The following is a 17,411-nucleotide window of genomic DNA, read 5'->3' as shown; positions in this document are numbered from 1 at the left end:
TACTAATAAAGTAAGAACATATAAGAAGTCTTTTATATATGCTACTTATTATTATTATTATTATTTTAGGGTGATAATACATATTCTACTAGCTACTAACTAGTTGCCAAGATTCATAAATTGAAATTAAATGGATCCGTAATAAACACAGTGCTCTTCATTATGTATCTTCCATTTTTCCCGGTAACTTGTTAAGTACATACACAGTTCACTGTATTAATCAGAAGTAATTAATTAAATTAAAATAAAAATGAAAAAGAAGAAACAGAAAATTAAAACAGCATATATAATAAGGTTAGTAACTAATATTGTTTTGAAGTGTTCCTTGAAGCAAATATTCCAGAATATTATTCATAATTCGAGTTGACAATCATGAAAGTTTCTCAAGTCTTCTTCGTATGTATGTATTTGTGCTAAATTAAAGTTAACAATTAACTTTATCTACAGCTCTCTACAAAGAAATTAAAGATTAACATGCAATATAAGTAACTACTTAATTATCAATGCAAACAATTAAACCAAATTCATCATAAAATAAACATCAAGTTACAAAGTTGAATAGAGATCCTAAACTTCTCAGAACCTCCAATTAACACATCTAATAATAGTTATAATAATAGTAATTAATATATATATATAGAATAAAAGAAAAAGAAAAGAAAAAGATAGATTTAGTTTTACCCTAGTCAGAAAGATCATCAAGATATTTCTTTTTTTTTCTTCTTTTTCTCCATTATCCTCCTCTTGCAGCTTCTTCTTTCCACTTCCTTAATCCTCCTTTGAAATTATTAAAGTAACATCACATATCCCAAACTTAGGGAATGGTGTGTTCTTTTTCTTTTCTTTTTTTCTTTTTTTTTTTTGAATATATATAATTTGAATGTTATTAGAAGATAGGAGATAACTCCATGATCTCCTCACCATGACCAACATTCTCATCCAATAGCCACTTCTCAAGGAATGACAATGGAGGGTTATTATTGTCATTATTATTCTTATCCCTACTACTCTTACTATTCTTCCTCTCCTCTTGATCCTCATAGTCCTCTTCTTCTTCCTCAATTTCATGATGATGATGATGATGAGAAAAAGTAGTAGCAGCAGCAGGTTCTGAAGAACATTTGTGATTATTATTATTAGGCATAGAATCACAAGTAGATTTGTCCCAGCAAGAAGCAGTAGTAGTGTTGAGATTCTCAAAGGAAAGAATAGATTCAAAGTCTTGATGATGATTCTGATGATGATGAAGCTCAAGATTCAAAGCAGGCATAGAAACAGACTTGACTAGAAGAACCTCCTTATTATCATTGTTGTTGTTATTGTTTTCTTCATCAATCTCATGATGATTTGATGATGGTCCTCCTCCTCCTTTGATGATGAATGGAGAAGATGATGAAGATGGTTTTGGAGAAGTTCTCATCCAACCTTCTAGAAGCCTTGAAATGTTCTCAGTGCTTGATGCATAGGATGTGGTAATTGATGAACACTGAGTAGAAGACTTATTATCTGATGATGAAATTCTGTCACTGAAGCTCTTAGATGACGCTTGAAGGTGCTGATGAGAAGAAGAATCCATGGAACCTGTTTGTTGCTGTTGGAATTTCTTGAGCTTCTTCTTTAGATGTGTGTTCCAATAATTCTTTATGTCATTGTCTGTTCTTTGTGGAAGGTATGAAGCTATGGCTGCCCATCTATATATATAAAAATAAATATTATTTTAATTCAACAAATTAAACAATAATAATATTAATTGAATTTGTTATGTGGGAGAATATTACTTGTTACCAAGAAGAGCTTGCAAGTGAATAATCATTCCTTCTTCATGGGGAGTGAAGTTTCCTCTCTTGATTCCTGGCCTTAGATAATTTGTCCACCTTAGCCTACAACTTTTGCTGCATCTTGACAACCCTTTTCAACAAATAATTAACATTGTTATTCTATTGTCAAATTCATGGACTCAATTCCAATTAAAATATATAATATATAATTACCAGTATTAGTAGGGACTGATCTCCAATTTCCAGGACCATGTTCTTGGATGTAAGAGACAAGGATGATATCCTCCTCAGGTGTCCATGGACCTTTCTTGATTCCAACTTTGTCACAGCATGGAGGCCTTCCCATCTTTCTTTCTTCTCTTCACTCACTCACTCACTCACCTCTCTTTTATGCTATGCTACTAGTTTTTACAACAAGAGAAGAAAAGAGAAAGAGAAAGAGATAGAAGAGCTTTCAAATAGTACCAATGCATGTGAATGCTTTATATATACTTGATGACTTTAAAACACTAAGAGAGACCCAAATTAAATTGCACTTTATTTTTTACACACTCACATCTACCATGCCCTTCCTCTCTCACCTAACTCTTTCACTATCCCTTATTTTCTACTGCTATTTTTATAATTATCCATTATTACTCAATATTATTATATATAGAAAAACCAAAGTCAGCGACGAGTTTCAAGTTTCAACAATGTATTAATTCTCTTCTTCCTTTTTTTTTTAAATTTTATTTTATGGGTCACGTGGCACCATGGCTTGTGTCAACAAAGTTATTAGGAAAGTGAATAGTATATTATTGATCTTGTATACGTATACCCTTTTATTCGATTGAATTTATTTGTAGGGTTTTGCTTGGATCATTTGATGTATATCTCTTAGCAAGCTAATAATCAATCACCAATGGCTAAATTAAATTTATACATGATGAGACTTTGGTAAACATCTAATAAATTGAAAAGATGGGGATGGATGGATGCAAAGCTGGGTATACTTTTCTTCTAATCTTCTATTATTATTCTTTTAATTTATTAAAAATTAAATGGGACATCTCCAATTTATTAACCGAACACAAAATTTGAAAGCAAGAATTGACATTATTTTCCAATGAGAAACGTACATATTTCTGTGTGTAATTACTTGAAACTCAATATCTAATTACTTTTAAAATAATATTATAAATTTTAAGAGAATATATAAACGAAAAAGAAAAAATAAAAAAAATTGTATATCATCATCATTACACATTTTCTAATAATTAGTTATTTTGGGTTCTGGAGCGATGGAAACAAGAAAAGTGAATGTTTGGGAAGTAGTCCTGCCAAATTTAGCGGACTGGTAACAATTAATGAAATTTGCACAGAAGAGAGCAGAAAAGACCATAAAAATGTGCATAACATTGGGTGATTTCAGTAAGGGTTGCTGCTAGCTTTTGGGGGAATGTTTAGATAATGTTGAATTTGAACAAAGGGATGAATATATAGTGATTTATTATGGTCACTATATACTATACTACACTACATAGTCTGTGTCACCGTGCAGAATAATAATAAACCATTTACTTTGCGTACTTTTTTCAAATGAAATTATTCAAAACCATGGATCATGGATATTACTATATATTGTACATGCATATCAAAAAGGTTACTAAGCTCGTGATAAACCAACTACCCAATATATCACTATTTTATTTTTCTTTTTTTAAAAGTTACCAGTAAAGAGTTAGGAAATTTAGCAATACTATGTTATTTTATTAAAATTACTTTTTTTCGTTATTTGATTGCTTGTAAAATATTTATAAATAAAGCATCTTTTAAATAATACGATTTTTTAAACTTTTACCAAAATTTCATCATTTTTAAATTATTTATTGAGGTGTCGTCATTTTACCACAATGGCACTTTATGTTTTGTCGAAAAATATTATCTGTCTTTTAAATTTTCATTCTTTAGTTAGCCTTTTGATTTAAATAATATTATTTAATTAATTTAAATATTTATTTTTATAGAAAATTACTTGTTTTTTAGTTTTTTTTTTTTTCCTAAAGACTGAATGATAAATAATTTTTAAAAGATACTTAATTGTCTCCCAAAAAACGCTAAAACAAAAACATCTCTAGTGACATGAAAAAAGATTAATAATATAGTAATTTATATGATATAATTGAAATATTGTAAGTTGGGTGTGTCTTTAATTTCTTAAGAGGCTCCTCAAATTAATTCTTAACCATGTGGTCAAACTGTGGCTATGTACTGAAAGCATGTGTTAGTAGCGAGTTTGTGTCACTGTCAATGCAATTTCCATAGGTCTTGCTCCTTCCTTCTTATGAGAGAGGACAATATGAACTATGCAAAATCTAACCATTCTTCAACACTAAACCATTATCAGTTTATCACCACTTGCTAGAAAAGGTAATCAACAATTACATGCCTTCCGTACCCCCATGCTTGCTTTAGAGGAATTAGGTTTTCTAACAGAAGATCTAACTCTGATTTACTTGGCCTCCTTTATTAAGACAGACAGAATGTTAGTTTTCAAATAATATCTCTTTCAGTATTTTAATAGCTAATACTTGTGCGTTATTTAGAGAACTAAACTCCTTTCTTTGCCTCTAATATATCACCTATTATATAGCGGCTACTCATAGTGTTACTCTTTTAACCTATGGACATTCACAACATACAACACCATACACAATATACGGACACATTAACACAATTTTTTTCGTATATATATAAAGTATTATTTGGATAAATTATAATAATATTTTATTAATATTTTATTTAATTACCGACAAGCGTTACGAACGGTTTTATACTATATTAGCAACGAGAAATAAGGTTAGAGTTACTAAGTAACATTATATTATTATTATTATTTAGAATATTATTAGAGTCGGTGGGGAGTGAGTAATAAGGGCATTTAAGAGGGAAGATTGAATGTGGCTCATGGCTCCATCTCCTTTTTAGAGATGAGTTTTCAATGTGTTGATTTAAAAAGTCATGAAAACATGTACCCCACATGGAATTGACCATAGCTACCTTAGCTTCATGTAAAGATCTATTGATACCACAACATGGAATTTGTACGTATATATCATATATCCACCTTCATAGATTTACACGTATTTTCACCTAAGCTACTGCCCCATATGCCACAGTGCATTCATCGCTCGGCGTGGTTCAACCATGTGCGTTTTCATAAAGTGATGATATAAATGGTACACTCTCTTTTTTTGTTTTTACTGATTCAACAAATTGGTCAACCAATCAACTTTGATATTCAATTATTTAATAATCATGATAACGGATATTGATTCATTGGGAAAGAAATTTTCATAGATCTTCAAATGTAACTAACTGCCCAAGTGCATGCCCATACATGAAAACCTAGAACATATAGATATTGTGAAATCATTGCCATCTTTTTTTATTTTCTTTTTAATTTTTAGGATATGTTATGTGAGATTGTGCGGCTTGCAGAATATTTTCATATCCTAAGAATCTTACTCTAGGAATTTTACATAAAAAAATATTTGTATAATATTCTGCCAATCATATGTCTCCTAAATGCTATTGTGCATTTGTGTCTAAGTTTTTAGAATAGTTTGATAATTTCCCAATGTCTTCAACTTCAAGAGGCATGCTTGTTAAAGAAGACCATTTTGAACAAACGCGTAGTGTTAAACGAAAATTATTTTATATATGTGATTTACTCTTTCATGTTATAATAATTAAAGAGTGTTTCTACTTTTATTATCAGACATTTTATCCTTCAATTATTGAGATTTATAGTTGTGTTAAAATTTGGAAAAGAAAGCTCTAATCATTCTGATATATATTTATACTTATTTGAACATACATGATAATCTATAAAATAAATAAAATATTTGCTACAGAGTCTTGCTTGTATGTAGTGCAAAAATTGTGCATCACATATTCTTATCACATTTTGGGTGAACCACTGGATTAAGTTTAATAACTAGTTCTCCATATTTAAAGAAAAACTCCTAACAACTAGATTACAACAGTTTTCACGCTTGATATGACCCGTGATGACTGATGATACCACTACTACATGTTTAATCAGATATTTAAAACTTAATTTTGACGTTATTAAGCGTCTTGTTCCGATATTGATTAATTATATCTCCTCTTTTATATGCGTGGTTTTTATTTCATGAAATGTACAAAATTTGGTGACTACTCCGATCCGTGAAGATATTTTTATATAAAAATAAGAAAAAGTCTAAAAATCATTAAACAGTGAAGATATTTTTATATAAAAATAATATATTAAAATTATTAAATAATTTAATTTATTTAATTAAAATATTATTTAATAATTTTTAATTATTATATTTATATAAAAATAACTTCAAATAAATAATTACGGTAAAAGTTTTATAATAATACCTTTTTCTCCAAAACTCAGTAGAATCACCGATATCTATATATTATTACCGAAAACTCAATTTATAATTCAACTAATAATTGAATATAGATAAGAATTTTATTATTCATCTAAATATTTTTGTCAATTAAAATTTAATTTAATTAATTTAAATCTAATAAAAATCATTCACATAAAGTGTACGTAAATCATACACTTTCTTTTGTTCTTAGTATTTTTTTTTGCATAATTTTTCTTCTCGTTGTTCTTTTATTGTTAATGTTGTTGCTGCATTTTTTTTCTCTTTCTCCTCTTTCTGGCATTATTCAAGTTATTTTTTTGTTTGATTTTTTATTTTTATTTTTTTAAGAGGTTGAAAATAAAAAATTATAAGGAGGTGAAATAAGAAGAAAAAGATGAAAAAGAAAAAAGAAGACAACGACGATAACGAAGAAAAGAAATAGTAGAGTTTTAAATTTTTTAAAATATATAAGAAAAATAGTATCAATTTTTTAAATTTGACACAAAAATTTCTAAATTTTGACACCAAAATTTTTTTAACGGTAACAAATAATTTATTCTCATTTTTTTTATGAAAATCCAATTTATTCTCATTTTTTTTATTCAAAAAATTTGAGATGAAAAATATAATTATAAAAAATTAACAAAAATAATAAAAGAAAAAATAAAAAATAAGTTATGTCCCTTGTTAGTGTATTTGTGTCCTTCCTGTTAAGATGGACACAAAATACACTAATTCAGTGTCTCTGGACACATTGTCTTTATCCATATTTTCTCTATCAAACACGATTTTATGTCTCTGTATCCCTGTCTCAGTGTATTGTCTCGGTAAACAAACGCAGCCTTAATTAATTAGAAGTTATCATAAACAAAAATAGCATCAAAATTTTTTAATCGTGACACTGAAATTTTTTCCGATATATCTTTTTTACTACTTTTTTTCTTCCTATTTTATCTTTTTTTTTCTCCTAACATGTTCTTCTTCTTCTTTTTATGTTTTGTTGTTGATATAAAATTTTTCTATATCTTCTTATGTTTTACTTTAAAAATGGAAGATTTTATTTAAATAAATTTATTTTAAAATTGAATTATACACTCTTACATCCTAAACAACAAACTATTTTGCAATGTGACTTGAAAATCAATTCAAATTCTATGTTTTAGATAATAAATTTTGGTGTGTATATAAAAAATTTTAATGTTATTCTTTATCATCATCATCATTATTTTTTTGTGTTATATTTTTTTATTCTTTTTTTCCATAAAATTTTTAAAAATACAGAGTCAAATAAACAAACAAAAAAGATAAATAAAAAAAGTATAAAAAGAAGAAAAAAAATGATATCGTCAATGACAATAAGAATATTTATGATAAAGAAAAAAGAGAAGGAAAAAGAAAAAAAAAAGAAAAAATGCATATATATCATGACTTAATTAAACTTGGTTACGTAAAAAGTTTGATTGTCTAAAATTATTATATTAATAAATATTAAACAAAAGTGATGATGCAGGTCACCGTGATTGGCACTAGTATTAAGTCCAAAATGTAGCGGTGATTGATTTGTGCTTTTATTGTCTGTTTTTATTTTTTAGTATTTTTTTATTTTACAAAATCCAAAAAATAGACAATAATAAAAATACAAACTCAATGCACCTGTAGTTTTCTTTCTCGGAGATTAAATAAGTAAATATTAAAAAAAAGTAAAAAAACAGCACCCGCAGTTTCAAGTCATCAAGTGAATAGTCACCCAAAAAAAAAGTCATCAAGTGAATGTTAATTCTGCACAATCACTATATTGTGCTTCCTTTGCTTTTAAAACCTTCAATGTCGGACTAATTCCTCTAATTCCAAGACATAACAAACATGAAAAAAAAAAAACATCAAAAGAATTTAATAGCAAAACACACCTCGATTAAATTATTTCTTCCTTTTTTTTACAATTCTTACAAACTAAAACTCAAAACCATCATATTTATACCACTTATTATTAGAATGTTTTGAATGATAAGAATATTTTAACATTGTAAAATAAACTAATCGGCATTCATCCCCAACTATTTTCACAGTGTCACCTCTTTTTATATTTTTTTTAAAAAAAAGAAAAGATTCTGTCCCCATATATTCTACTTGGGATTTATGAGGCTCCACTGTGCATGTATAATTTCTGCCAAATTTCACATCTGTTGTAACCAAGAAAAGAACAATTTGCTACGTTAGCTGTACCATGTTGAATACATGGGAACTGACAGCACTATTTCTTCATCTAACATGTCGTGTGAAATAATATGTTCACATAAATTTCCACACCAATATGCTTTAACAAATAATAAAAATATTCAATAAAATTACACAATGAAGATAATTACCCCCAACCACTAAGTGGCTCTACTTCTGAAACCATTTATGCATACATAATACATTAACTAACCAAATCATAAATGCTTCACCTGAAAATCCATAAACAAAGATAACCAATGATTTAACATAACATATTTGTACTCTTTCTGATACAGCGAATCCATGCATTCTCCTCCACTGTTTCCCATACATTCAACAGTAGAAATGAGTGACTCGGTTCGGTGCAAGAAGAAAATTGAGTCAAAAGTAAATGTTATAGGAAGGTTTTCAAGTGTTTTAGAAATATTTGTATTTCAGTGATTTTAATAGTTGATCTCAGCATTGATATTGAGATCAACGGTTAAAATCACTGAAACACCAAGATTCCTAGATCACTTGAAAACTTTCCACACACATCAACTTCATATAACTACTTTCATGGGGGAGAGGGGGCCAGTTGGACCCTCCAATCAAATTATTTTACTGTGAATTTAAATAAGTTGGAAGAACATCATGAAAAGAAAACAGTATGTTCTAATGCCACCTCACACTGATGTGACTTGTGACTTGGTGAAGGTGATGTGTGTCAGAGAAATTGAGAGAGGTGGTGTACAACAACCAATAGAACAAGTATACAATCAAACAGAAGAATAATGAGTTCCTGAACCATGGGAGAAGAAGCAAATGAACCCACATGACTATACAAATTGTTCCCACCTATGATATGATCCTACTTCTTCACTCTATCTACCTCACATGGTTTTCTTTTCCCATGAAGTTCACATGCTACAATTGAGTGGCTCAGTTGCCATCCTAACTCTTTAACTTAGTAGATATCATTCCAAGATCCTTTTCTTTTCTTTTAAGTAGGTTGCTAGTTAGTTCCTCAGAGTTACAATCCATGCTAATGCATTCCTTTCCCTGAAAATGCAATGGGCAGAGGATTTGATTAAAGCACAACCTTCTTGGTTGGAAGTAAAGGACCAGGTAATTTCGAATCCCCGCAAAATTTGGTCACATCCAATGAAACTTTGCCTATCAAAATTCAAAACATATATCATTGTGTCATTATAATTCATTATCAAGCAATTACATTAAGCATACTATCATCGATCAAGAAAATAAAGGAAAAACATAGGTTGTATGATATATTGATATCAATAGTAAAAAAATTGCAATTGTACCAGTCCTCCCCTCCCGAATTCATTTTAGTATCAATTGTTCTGGATTACTGAATCAGTAAACAAACAATATGCATTTGAAATAAAGCAGCTCAACTCGAATCCAGTTTTCAATTGCAATGGCAATGATTTCGAGAGAGGGAAAAAAAAATTGTATATTTTAAGTGTGATAGGTGCAGTTGTCATTGCATTGCTGTTGTGGAGGAAATAGTATTTGAGAATGTAAAATTAAATTGCACATGCCAGAGTGTTTTTTCTTTCAAGTACAGCGATCACCAAGATGCATGGCAATCATGATTAATATGTGAAGATCAAGCAAGCTACTTCTTTTAGTTCGTAAATCAATTTGAAATAGATAGTTGGTCCACATTTTACCACAAGAAGGATCATAACATTTGCTCATACCTCTCAATGAAATCATCTTGTACTCGTTTCAAGAATTATTCCCATCTATGAAGCTTTACATTGTTTTTCATTTGCTGCAAAATCAAGAAATATGTCTTATTACTAGTTTTATATCCTTACTAAACAATCAAGAAAATCAATCAGAAGTGCAGCCAATTCCAATATTAAAAATATCCCCCATAACTATAATAAACAATGCAAAAGGTGTAAGTATTATTTACAAAGGAAATTTAACAAACTACAGGATGCAAGTCAAAATCTTTGGAGGAAAAAAGCCGAAAAGGATTCAGTTTTAGGCAGGCAATAATTTGGCATTAGACAATGCGGCAAAATATATGGAAGAATCAGAATTAGAGCCTCACAGCTATTGCATCTTTTCAACTTCTTTCGCTTGACGATGTGCCCATTTTCCGTGGCAGTCACAGCATTATACTCCTGAACAGGATGATAATTTATGGATTCTAACTCTTCCTTTGCAGTATCATGTCTGCGCTTTTCCTCTTGCTGGTACAATTTCATGTAAGTGACAGCAACTCTTTGAATCTTTATAGATCATATCACATGGGAATATCAACACTTACATAGAACATCTCCAACCCGATAATCTGTTGCCTACAAAGCCTAAGTTCCATTTCAAGTGCATGTATTCGAGATTCAGCAGGCACAACACTTTGTTCCACCATCTGCTTTTGCCTACCTCGAACAACCTCCGGTTGCCAAACATTCAAAGCCACAGAAGCACAAAGGCAAATTAAAAATCAGTTATGGCTAGCATTGTTCAAAGTCGTATTGTTTAACTTAGTTGGACTTGCTTCATAAAAGGACTTGGATGTATAGCATTACTCTACAAAAGCTGCACGGTGTTATGCATGTGATGACCAGGGAATGAATAAGCAAATCCACCCCATTTCCTTTCCATGTTAAGGACCTCCAAGCATAACATATTACATATCCATCCCAAATTTTACCAGCATATACAGCACCGAAAAGATAGCATAGGATTCAACTTGAACTGGCTTTAATATCAAAGTAGTAGGAGGAAAATCACAACTTTGAATACAAGGCAATTAGCAAAGCATTCATGATAAAGATTGCAAATCATTTGTGTCTAAACTTGTGAGCAGCATGCAAATAACTACTACTATGACAACATCATAACAGGCATGAGAACTTTGCTACCAAATTTTCAATAAAAACGATAAGATTAGCAAAGTACCTGACCCTGCGCAAATTGGACAACTCTGCAACAGTTTCTCTCATCTTGGAAGTCTCTTGATTGATCCGAGTCTCAATGGCGCGAAGCCTTCTAGAATGTTCAGCAACTTGGCTTTCCTTTCTCAGCACTGCTCTCCTATGAGCCGCTACTCTCCTCTCCTTGTCTCTCTCAAACCTAACCACCAAAAATAAAATCAAATAAACAAAATAAAAACAACTTTATGAATACCCAGATATTAAAATTCTACCCAAAAAAACGCAGCTCAGAAGTTCAGACTGAAATAAAAAATTGAACTTCACAGATAGCCAGATAATAAATTTCTATCAAAATACCTGATAAAACCTAGCATAGATAACAAAAGAAAAAAAAAATCTGAACTTTCTGGATACCCAGATAATAGAATTATCCAAAATTGGAAGGAACCCAAGAATCGAACTTCAATTCAGACCTGAACTTATAAATGGATTTTGCAGAAGAAGAAGAAGGGAGAGAGGAAGGGGTAACGTTGTGGTTGAGGGGGAAGTCATTGGAGAGAAGGCGGTTCCAAAGAGGGTCTTCGGCGGAGAGGCGGCCGAGGCGGCGGCAGGTGATGGAGATACAGCAGAGAGTCTTGTAGTTGAAGCTGCGATTTTCAATTCCGATTTCGAGGATTCGCCTCCAGAGCTCCTCGGGGAGTAAGGACATTTTCGGGATTCTACAAGCAAGTTGTTATTTAGTTCCACTTCGCCGGAGGAAACTCCACCTTGTTAACCAAAAACGGGTGGATTATTTTATTATTTATTTACTTTTATCAGAAAATCGCCATTTCTTAGCCAACTGATTAAGGAAACATAACTTCCTAAATCATTGGTGTTGTGATATGGATGTCATGGGGACTGAATTTTTTAAGATTGAGAGCTTCTTGATATTAAGAGAGATTGAATTTAATAAAATTTGAAAAAGTAAATTTAATAGGTGTATAAATAAAGAGTAAGTCTCACATAAAATATATACAATAATAACATACACTCGTCTCTCTATATATGTGCGGTGCAACATGTATATATATAAATTATTTCTATTATTTTAAAATAATAATATTAGTAAATATTAATACTAACATTTTTTATTTATATTTTTATTTTATATTTATTTTTTTATTTATTTATTTTTCAATATATTATCGATACAAAATTCTCATTAAATTTAAGCAAGAGAAGATCTACAGTAATAAATTTTAATTATGTCAAATTTTTTTATTTTTAATTTATAATTCTTAATATATTAATAAACAAAATACTTATCATTAATATTAAAAGTTCAAATTCATATTGATTAAATAGGTCCTAAAGACATCATTAAAGCAAAATTATAAGCTTGTAATATTTATATTAATAAGTATGTTCTTAAGATATCATTGTAATATGATATTCAAAGGATTACATATAAGGTGAGGTCTAAAGTGGAGAAGGAAAATTTTTTCTATACATGTATGTTATTACTGTTACCTTAACATTTTGACAAATGTCTAAATAAATATTAGTTGAAGATAAATATTGCAGAACAGCAGTTAACATAAAGCACATTCTGTCTACTGCTGGCACGTGATGACTTTTGCTAAACTATGTTAATTAGTTTAGTTCAGTATGAGTAATTAATTTAGAAGATATTGGGTTAGGGTGTTTTGGCTTTTTGATTGTCATTGTGATTGTTTTTTGCCATAGTGAGAATTGAATTGGAATGGAAGCATCATATTGAATTAAACACCGTGACATTGGTAAAAAAAAAATACCTTGACATTATGAGATAGGAGAATGTTATGTGGGTTTGGTTTAGGGTTTCGTTGCGGGTTTTGAATGTTGGTGCCAGTGGTTTCACCATCTGCTCAAATAGGAGTGGAATAGGGAGATATCGGTATTGTTGTTGTAGGTGGTTGGGAGAGGAAGACTGATTTTTTGCGATGTTGTCCATCTCATATGCGGCGGAGGAATGGAGGTATGTATTTCTTGTAAACTCTGTTTGTTCTTTATGTGCATTGATTTTCATTATGTATCGGCGGAGGGAGAAATATTTTGAAGTTATAAAGTTTTAGGAAAGATAAAATGTTTAATTTAAAGGATGCATACTATTAATTTGGGTTGTGTATTTGTTTTTTAGTTTATTTTGAAGATGGCGAAAAAAAGGGTTCGTCATTACCCTCTTCCTCTAATGTTAATGCATGTGTCATTTGTGTGTATATATTGCAAAATTTATTTTTTTATACATTTTAAAATAATGGCGTGCCATGTCCAAAGATTTACACATAATAACACTATTTATTTGAATGTATCCATATATTATTCGGTTATGTCATATATTTAACATTTAACTAATTAAAGCATTTATGTTTTTAATCTTGGACCTAATGATTAGACTTCGGAAGGATAATTTATTTTTTAATTTGAAACGTGTAAAGTATGAATGATTAAATTTTTCTTATATTATGACACAACCAATTTTGCGAGATACACATACAAACCTCACACATATATATAACATTTAACTAATTAATTTATTCATGTTTTATGTTTTTAATTTGGACAAAATAGTTAGACTATCAAAGCGTGATTGCTTTTTTATTTGTAGCTTTTAAAATATGAATGATTAAATTAAAATGATGTGTTGCTAAAGGGGTTGGATAATGTTCCATTGAGTAAGGGGTGGTTTGCTGAGAATGTTGTGGCATTGTTAGTTGAATTTTTGTGTGTATGAAGTAGCATGTTTATGTGGTTTTCACTTAAGAATAATTTCAGCATGAGTGTATAGCAGATTGCCAAGACTTTGCAATTAGTTTTTTATGTTCTTGCAATTGATTTTAATCATATGAAATTCATAAAAGGAAATGAGGATTGCGACACGATGGAAGGAAGCCAAAGGGATGAGGGGTGTAGGTCTGATGAGGAGTTGAATTATGCATGCGGCGGTGACGCACGAATGTAGTATTGAATGAGTATGCATCTGATTATGCTGATGTGTTCGGATTCTCAGAACAGGGGATAATGAGAAAGGTCTTTCAAAGTGAGAAAATAGCGTATGATATTTACAGTAAATTTGGCAGATGTCATGGATTTGGCATGTGCAAGGGGGATTATGGAAAGGATGAAGGCAACTTGATAAGGAGAATGTTTTTTGGTAACAGGGCTGGACTGAGAGATGAGAAACACTTGAATAGGATGGATAGAAAAAAGGGACACCGTCCAGAAACAAGTACTAATTGCATGGCTAAGCTGTCGATTTATCTGGATAGGAAAAACTTAACATGGAAGGTTCGCAAAGTAATATTGGATCACAATCATGAATTGACACCTCGAGGGATGGTGCACATGATTTCGAAATTCCGTCGTATGTCGGATGTGGCAAAGGCAAACATAGATGGCATGCGTGGGTATGGTGTTCTGACATCAAAGATTTTGGATTACATGGCTGGGGTTGCTGGAGGGTACTCTTTGTTGGACTTTATGAAAAAGGATGCATACAAATACATTGACCACATGAGGCGGGACAAGGTTGCTAATGGTGACTCGAATGCCGCTATTTTATATCTAGAGGGAAAGGCAGCGGCGGATCCAATGTCAATGGCTAGGTATAACGTTACAAAGGATGGAATGTTGGCAAACATATTCTGGACCGACGGACCTTGCAGAGTAGACTATCAGTATTTTAGGGATGTGGTCGCCTTTGACTCGACATATAAGAAGAATAAGTACCAATGCCCGTTAGTGATATTCTCTAGGTCAAACAATCATAAGCAAACCACGATATTCGGATTTGGATTAGTGCTAGACAAAACAATAGATAGTTATACGTGGATGTTGGAGAATTTGTTGGAGGTGATGTGTAATAAGTACCCTTTTGTTGTGGTAACTGATGGTGATAATGCGATGATTGAGGCAGTCAAAAAAATGTTTCCAGAAGCTACTCATCGGTTGTGTGCCTGACACTTACAGAAAAATGTAACCTCAAATGGAGACGAGCAGATATTTTGTGAGATATTCTATAAATGGCTTTATGCTGACATGGAGGTAGATGACTTCGAGCTTGAATGGGAAGAAGCTTCTGAGGAATTTGGTCTACACAAAAAATGTTGGCCAAACTAGATGTACAAGAAAAGGCACATGTGGTGTAATGCATACCTTCGTGGAAAGTTTTGTACTGGATATCGCACAACGTCTAGGTGTGAGGGAATAAATTCTTACGTAACGGGGTTTTTGAACTCAGGACATAGTATTTTGGAATTGATGCAAAATCTGGAGTTAGTAGTTCAAGAATACTACAACAACGAGCTGGTTGCGCAATTCAATTCAATATATAGCACCCCTGCTCTAACAATGTGCCTGGATCCTGTTGAGATGTGCGTTGTAGATGTTTACACGAGAGCTATTTTTGTACTAGTTAAGAAAGAGACTGATGGTGTTGGAGCGATTAATTTTGTGAGTAAAAGGAGAGTCTCCACAACAATGGTATACACAATAGAAGAGTACAATCATTCCAGCCACAACATTGTTACCTTATTTGATAGGACCATGACTAGAATAGAATGTCAATGCCGATTCTAGGAGAAGGAGGGCTTTCCATGCAGGCTCATGTTTTTTGTAATGAAGCACAAGCATTTAAAGGATATTCTAAGTCGTTTAATTCTAAAGCGGTGGAAGAGAGGTGCCAAGGCAATTAAAGAGTACGTCGACGACATGTTGAGTGAGAGAGGTTTTCTATTGCGACATGGGACACTCCATGTGGTGTCACAGTGGATGTTATACCTTGGTTCAAAGAATCGAACTGTATTTAAGAATGTAATGGAAGGAATTCGTGGAATTTGTACAAACATCCATGCACGTCTTGGTCAACCGAACGAGGGAAGAAAAGCAAATGTGGATGAGGATGTTTGGGATCCCGTTGTTGTTAGAACTAAAGGCACTCCACGGTCCAAAAGCAAAAAGGAAAAGAAGAGGAGATGTACGTTCTGCAAAAGGACCGGCCACACAAAGCGGACATGTCTTGATAGGGTACCAAACCGATCCAAATGGGGTCTGCAAGAGGATGAAAAATCTATCGAAAGATCAGGGGCTAATGAGGTTTGTGCTTTATTAAGTACAATCTGGCATGTTTTTTTTTTTTTTTGCAAAATTTTATGTAATTTTTAAAAAATTGCAGGTTTAAGTATATTTTTTAATATGGAATTTCAATATTGCATCTTGGCATTTCATTTACTTAATTCCTTGTTGTAGCATAATTTTTTAATTAGGCCTTCTAGGGACATAATTTAATGTATGGATGAAACATGTCTGATAGTTTCTGTATGTAGTTGTGGGAAATATGGACATAATTTAATGTACAATCTGACATGTAATTTTTTTTTTGTTTTTTTTGGAATTTCATGAATGCTAATTTAAAATTGCGGATTTGAGTATATTTATTAGTGCACGTTAGCATTTCGTTTGCTTAATTTCTTGTTTCAGCATAATTTTTTAAAGGAACCTTCGGGGGACATAATATAATGTATGGATGAAACATATATCATAGTTTTTGTATGGGATTGTGGGGAATGTGTCCCTCAACTACTTATGTTGAGAGAATCAACATTACTTTTGCATGCTAAGTAAATAAAATTATGAGATAATGTTTTGGGGTGTGAAGTTGTTATATAGCGAGTATATCTGAATTAATTGTGGTGAGTGAACATTTGGGTTGATGTTGCAGAACTTAGTGGGGGTATATGAAACAAGCCTGCCCGCGAGGATAGCATCGGCGTATTCATGAGATAGGAAAAATGTTTTGGCAAAATTAAAACCCTTGGGGACTTAGGAGAGGATCGTCGAAACTGCACAAAGTGAGATTGTAGCATTTGTTGCAGATGCAGGCACTTGCGATTATCACCAACAGGTACTCCCTTTAATTGCATATAATATTTATCAGTCGGGTGAGATGTGTTACATTTGTTCATCGGTTGAGGGAATTTGTAGGTACTGAACTTCTAAAATCGCTGAATGCAACAATAGGCTCAGATGGCTTTTAGAAGTCCCAGTGATGCTTCAGCTAGTGGTTTAGTTTGTTTTTCTCAGGA

General features: G+C 31.6%; 3 protein-coding genes across 3 annotated transcripts; 1 reads left to right on the top strand and 2 right to left on the bottom strand.

Moving 5' to 3' along the window:
- Positions 1-469: 469 nt before the first annotated feature.
- Positions 470-2,234, bottom strand: LOC107494301 (transcription factor MYB60). The gene is made up of 3 exons (XM_016115359.3): positions 1,992-2,234; positions 1,779-1,908; positions 470-1,691 (listed from the first exon to the last, which is right to left on the bottom strand). Exons 1-3 carry the CDS (start codon positions 2,122-2,124, stop codon positions 887-889), a joined length of 1,068 nt encoding a protein of 355 aa, XP_015970845.1. The 5' UTR covers positions 2,125-2,234; the 3' UTR covers positions 470-886.
- A 6,735-nt stretch (positions 2,235-8,969) lies between these two features.
- Positions 8,970-12,263, bottom strand: LOC107494300 (F-box protein SKIP24). The gene is made up of 6 exons (XM_016115357.3): positions 11,781-12,263; positions 11,330-11,506; positions 10,698-10,857; positions 10,479-10,620; positions 10,117-10,190; positions 8,970-9,565 (listed from the first exon to the last, which is right to left on the bottom strand). The coding sequence occupies exons 1-5, from the start codon at positions 12,014-12,016 to the stop codon at positions 10,162-10,164; spliced, it is 744 nt and encodes a 247-aa protein (XP_015970843.1). The 5' UTR covers positions 12,017-12,263; the 3' UTR covers positions 8,970-9,565; positions 10,117-10,161.
- Positions 12,264-14,349: 2,086 nt separating this feature from the next.
- Positions 14,350-15,288, top strand: LOC107494272 (protein FAR1-RELATED SEQUENCE 5-like). The gene has a single exon (XM_016115323.1). It carries the CDS (start codon positions 14,350-14,352, stop codon positions 15,286-15,288), a length of 939 nt encoding a protein of 312 aa, XP_015970809.1.
- Positions 15,289-17,411: the final 2,123 nt, after the last annotated feature.

This window comes from Arachis duranensis, chromosome 6 (genome assembly GCF_000817695.3).
Source record: "Arachis duranensis cultivar V14167 chromosome 6, aradu.V14167.gnm2.J7QH, whole genome shotgun sequence".
NCBI lineage: Eukaryota > Viridiplantae > Streptophyta > Magnoliopsida > Fabales > Fabaceae > Arachis > Arachis duranensis.
Note: the sequence above shows the minus strand (reverse complement) of the source record. Positions and strands in the feature narration are given on the sequence as shown.

Coding starts and splice junctions, on each gene's coding strand:
- LOC107494300 (XM_016115357.3), bottom strand. CDS start 12,016: ATGTCCTTACTCCCCGAGGAGCTCTGGAGGCGAATCCTCGAAATCGGA. Junction 10,858..11,329: donor AATTTGCGCAGGGTCAGGTA/CTTTGCTAATCT, acceptor AATTTGCCTTTG/TGCTTCTGTGGCTTTGAATG. Junction 10,191..10,478: donor GTTGAAAAGATGCAATAGCT/GTGAGGCTCTAA, acceptor TTGATTTTGCAG/CAAATGAAAAACAATGTAAA.
- LOC107494301 (XM_016115359.3), bottom strand. CDS start 2,124: ATGGGAAGGCCTCCATGCTGTGACAAAGTTGGAATCAAGAAAGGTCCA. Junction 1,909..1,991: donor ATCAGTCCCTACTAATACTG/GTAATTATATAT, acceptor TTTGTTGAAAAG/GGTTGTCAAGATGCAGCAAA. Junction 1,692..1,778: donor CAAGCTCTTCTTGGTAACAA/GTAATATTCTCC, acceptor TTATATATATAG/ATGGGCAGCCATAGCTTCAT.
- LOC107494272 (XM_016115323.1), top strand. CDS start 14,350: ATGAGAAAGGTCTTTCAAAGTGAGAAAATAGCGTATGATATTTACAGT.